Genomic DNA, 4,615 nt, shown 5'->3' with positions numbered 1-4,615 from the left:
CTTATATCCTATATTTACTTACCTATGAACATGCTATATTCCCCTAGTAGGATGTAAACTTCTACAGGGCAGGGACTGCTTTGCCTTTATGTTTGTATTCCTCAGTCCTAGTAAAGTTCCGGCACAAAGTAAGCACTTGTTAAATGCTTCTTGTTGATTAATAGTACCTAGCTAATAGGCTTGTTATAAAATTTAAATAAAACCAAGGATATAAAAGTACTTAGTCAAATTTAGAGAGGTATATAAATGCCAGTTATTATCTTCAGCCTTACACCTAGTAGATATTTACCAAATTCTTGTTGAATGAATTTCATATGAGGAGAAGCAAGATGAATATCCCAATTGAGGTCTGTGAATAATAAGAGATATTAAGATAATTTAGATAGCCCCACTACCCATGAGGAAAAAGAACCCTGACTTTACTTGGTTGGCTGACACTTTCAAGGAGGAGTGCTTCAAGATGGAACTTCCTTCTCTCCTTGATTTAGGACCAACTATTACTTCTCTCTCAACAGTGGCCCTTGTCTCTAACCATCTTCTGCTGGTCATGCCTGTTGCCTTCCTTCATCCCCTACCTTCATATTCTCCTCCATGATGTTACCTTGGTCAGATTCTGTTGTCAATAGTTTGCAGTGGAAAAGTACTATGGACCTGCAATGAGGAAATAGAGGTTTGATTGTCACTCTGCCACTTACCAGCCATGGGACTCTGGGGGAAACAGAGATTTCTTTGGCTTACATTTTCCTCATCTGTAAAGTAAGAGTGTTGGATTAGATCAGTGATTCCTAATCTGTTAGCTGTGGTCACAGGGGTGCACTAATAAATATTTAACAATAAGCACTCTGGAAAAAAAATGCATGCATGAAACTCTTTTAACTTGAATTTGCATATTAAAAATTTCTCCATCACTTTCTTAAGTCTAGGCAATCAATAAAACAATAAATTAAGCCTTGATTTCTGGAATTTTCTGATTTCTGAGATATAAATGCTCAAGAAGAAAATTTAAATACAGCCTTTTGACAGCCAATTTGATTGGGTTTCAGTACACTTCAGATTGTGGACCCTTGCTGGACCATGAAGTCTCCTCAAGAAGCCAATTTCACAAAATAACTCAGTATAATAAATATATTAACTTTTCCTCTGAAAATTGAATGAATAATATACCTCCCAGATGTCTATAAATGAGTATTTTCAACTGTATGTAAATGCTTTTGTGATTAATAAAATATAAATCAATCTAAAAGTGGTGTTAAGTTGATTAAGTCAGGCATTTTATTAATACATACTGAAAGTAAAACTTCTATCATATGGGGAACCATGAAATTATTTTGGTAAAAAAAAAAGGGGGTGTGTGTCTAGGAACCATTGGACTCCAAAGTCTTTTCCAGACCTAGATTTTATGAGCCTATAGAAATCTACTCACTGCTGAAAAGTGAATTAGCCTATTCTGCCATGAGGTTACTAAGTGATATACTGCCACTGTTACTTAAGTATGATTTGCTTGAGAGAATAGAATGTCAGAGCTTAAAGGAGCCTTAGACTGCTTGATTGGAAAACGCATTGGAACATACAATGTGGGAACACAGTGTTACCACTAGGATGGGCCTTGTGGTTATTGAATGCACCCCTTTGTTTCACAGACAAAATTGAATCTCAGAGTGTAGAATTAAGCATTGAAAAGAATAAAGTAAGTAGGCAAAAATTTTACTCAAATCACTTTTGGTGAGGTTTTATCATGAAGAAGAAGCACACTTTTGTTATATTGTTTCTTACAAAAATATTGCCTTTTATTAAAACAAATGAACTTATGAATGAAGCAGGAAAGTTGATTACAGTCAATTAGCATTTATTAAGCACTCATTATGTGCCACACACTGGCATAAATGCTGAGTCACACAGGCCCTGTCCTCAAGGAGCTCACAAGAAATATAATGGGAGAGATAACATGCAAACAGGTATGTACAAACAAGATATATGCCGGGTAAATGTGGACAGTAGGGTAGTGTCAGAGTGATGGTGCTAAGATTAAGGAGAACTGGGAAAGGCTTCTTACAAGATGAGAAAGTGTTGAAAGAAACAGTACTATACACTTTATTAACTTCTCCTACACAGCCTTAACTGCTAGAAAACTGTCATAATAGCCTTTATTATTCACACAACTAAATTAGAACATGTACCTTGCTTCTCCAGATATGAAATTCAAATTCCTTCTGGAGTGTGAACACATCTTGGACTCTATAATGTCACCATTTGCAAAAATAAAAAAATAGCTGTTTGTTGATTTAAAAACACTAGAAACACGATTGGTAGCAAAAATAAATTGAATTGGCAGACATAAAACTTCAGAAAAATGGCAAAAAAAAAGGTAAAGGGGAGGATTTTTTATATACCTGCAACTTCTCCCTCCTTATTCCACATACCCATCCCTTTCCTTACCACCTCACTACCTTCTTTCTGCCCTATATTACTCTTCAAATGTAGTAGCTCACCATCTTTCTATTTAAAACACCTTTAAAATCTGTTCTCCTTGAATGCTCTGGCTCTCTAGCAATCTAGCAGTTTTGGGTCTGGGCTGATAGCATATTGGCAGGAAAAAAGCACAAGGTCTTCTCCCTACATGGCTCTGATGCCCTGCTAAAGTGGTACTGCTTTGTGGAATAACACTGGGATCATACTGTAAACACCACGATGACAGGTACCATGATTTATCTAAACTTTATGTCTTCAGCAGTGGACATGGTAGATGCCTAATAAATATAGGCTTGTTGAATAAATAAATGCATAAAGTGGAAATGAAGGGAACCTCCTTCTAATTCACCATGGAGGGTTTGGCCAGTCTAAGCTTCACCCAGTGAAGACTTCTCAGATAGCTCTCTCATAATAGCCAAATGTGATTGATACTGGAAGTTTCAGAAGGAACCTGAGAAGGTGAGGTGGAGTGGGATAGGCTTGGGTGGACTGGAGTAGGGTGGAGTTGGCATCAGGGGCAGCCATTGCTGTTATGGGGAGGAGAGCATTTTCCCATTCCCAAGAAGCTTCCTCAGTGCCCCTTTCATATCTCTGTTCCTCAGGCTATAGATGAAAGGATTCATCATGGGGGTCACCACATTGTAGAGGACAGCAGCTGAACTTTCCCTTTGAACAGAGTAGCTTGATGAAGGAAATAAATACACACCCATTAGGGAACCATAGAAGAGTAAGACTACAGTGAGGTGGGACCCACAGGTGGAGAAGGCTTTCCATCTCCCTTCAGGAGAAGAGAAACCAAGGATAGCAGAGGTAATGTGGGCATAGGAGAGGACAATGAGGGCAAGGGGACCAGTGAGAAATATTGCTCCCATGATGATTACCATCAATTCATTTAAGTGGGCATCTGAGCATGCCAACTTTAGCAGGGGACTAATATCACAGTAGAAGTGGGGGATGGCATGATGGCTACAGAAGTCCAGGTGGGCCAGCAGAATACTATGTGTCAAGGCAGGAATATTGGTCAGAGCCCAGCATACACTCAGCATCAGCACACAGTGCTGGGGGCTCATGACTGTGGTATAGTGAAGGGGCCAGCAGATAGCCACATAGCGGTCATAGGCCATTGCAGCCAGGAGGAGGTTGTCCAAACCCCCAAACGTAAGAAGGAAATATAGCTGAGTGATACATCCAACATAGGAGATGGTCTGCTGCTGGGTCTCAATGTTTACCAGCATTTTGGGTATACAAGTCGATATGAAACAGATGTCTGCAAAGGACAGGTTGGCCAAGAAGAAATACATAGGGGTTTGGATGTGTGAGTCACAGCTAATGGCTAGTATGATAAGAAGGTTTTCCCACCACAGTAATCAGGTACATGACCAGGAAAAGCCCAAAAAGCGGTCTCTGCTGATCTGGCCGTTCAGATAGTCCCAAGAGGATAAATTCAGAGATGCTTGTTCTATTTTCCTGTTCCATGTGTCTCCCATCATCTGTGAAAATGAAAATACTCTAAATCAGTTCTTACTGAGTTCCCTCTTTACACTTAGTCTTATGTTATAATCTTTGATTAAGAGAAGGAGGAGACATGATCTCTGTCCTGGATAAAAGCATGATTTAATAAAGAGAAATTTCAACCTAGAGTGTGAAGAGCTGAGTTTGAGCCTTAGCCAAGTCAACTACTAGTGGTGTGAACAGGGAAAAACTGCTTTTCCTCTCTGTGACTCAGTTTCCTCATCTATGAAATGAGGCTCCATCATTGTACTCTAAACTTCAAAGTGTTTATGAGTAAATCACTCCAGAAATATGAGTTATTATTAAAGTTAGAGGAGCTAAGACTAATATACATGATTATTCAGTGAACAATTTAGGATTATTTTTAAGCAAGTGTTAGGTTGCTTTGTACAATGAAAATGGGATAGCTCAGAGAAAGACGAGATCAGTGAGTTCTGAAAGAACTAGGGCAGGCTTTCAAGATGAAGTAGTACTTTGACTGGGACCTAATTCATGGAAAGTATTTAATTAATTAGCCTCACCAGTTCAGGAGTGTAGTGTTATCAAATTGGTACAAATATAGGCCATTTTCTGATACCCTACATTTTCTGTCCCTAGACATGAAGAATGGTTTGTAGACAGTATGGTATTCAAG

The 4,615-nt window shown here is 38.9% G+C and overlaps 1 protein-coding gene across 1 annotated transcript; it reads right to left on the bottom strand.

The window, feature by feature from the left end:
* Positions 1–2,999: 2,999 nt before the first annotated feature.
* On the bottom strand, positions 3,000–3,945 carry LOC110194972 (olfactory receptor 1N2-like). Its single transcript, XM_078149177.1, is given in 2 exon segments — positions 3,000–3,821; positions 3,823–3,945. Coding segments are annotated over 2 exon segments (945 nt in total).
* Positions 3,946–4,615: the final 670 nt, after the last annotated feature.

This window comes from Phascolarctos cinereus, unplaced genomic scaffold (assembly GCF_003287225.1).
Source record: "Phascolarctos cinereus isolate Bilbo 61053 unplaced genomic scaffold, phaCin_HiC Scaffold_2;HRSCAF=192, whole genome shotgun sequence".
NCBI classification, from domain to species: domain Eukaryota; kingdom Metazoa; phylum Chordata; class Mammalia; order Diprotodontia; family Phascolarctidae; genus Phascolarctos; species Phascolarctos cinereus.
The sequence above is the reverse complement of the archived record's forward strand: the minus strand, read 5'-3'. Positions and strand labels throughout refer to the sequence as shown.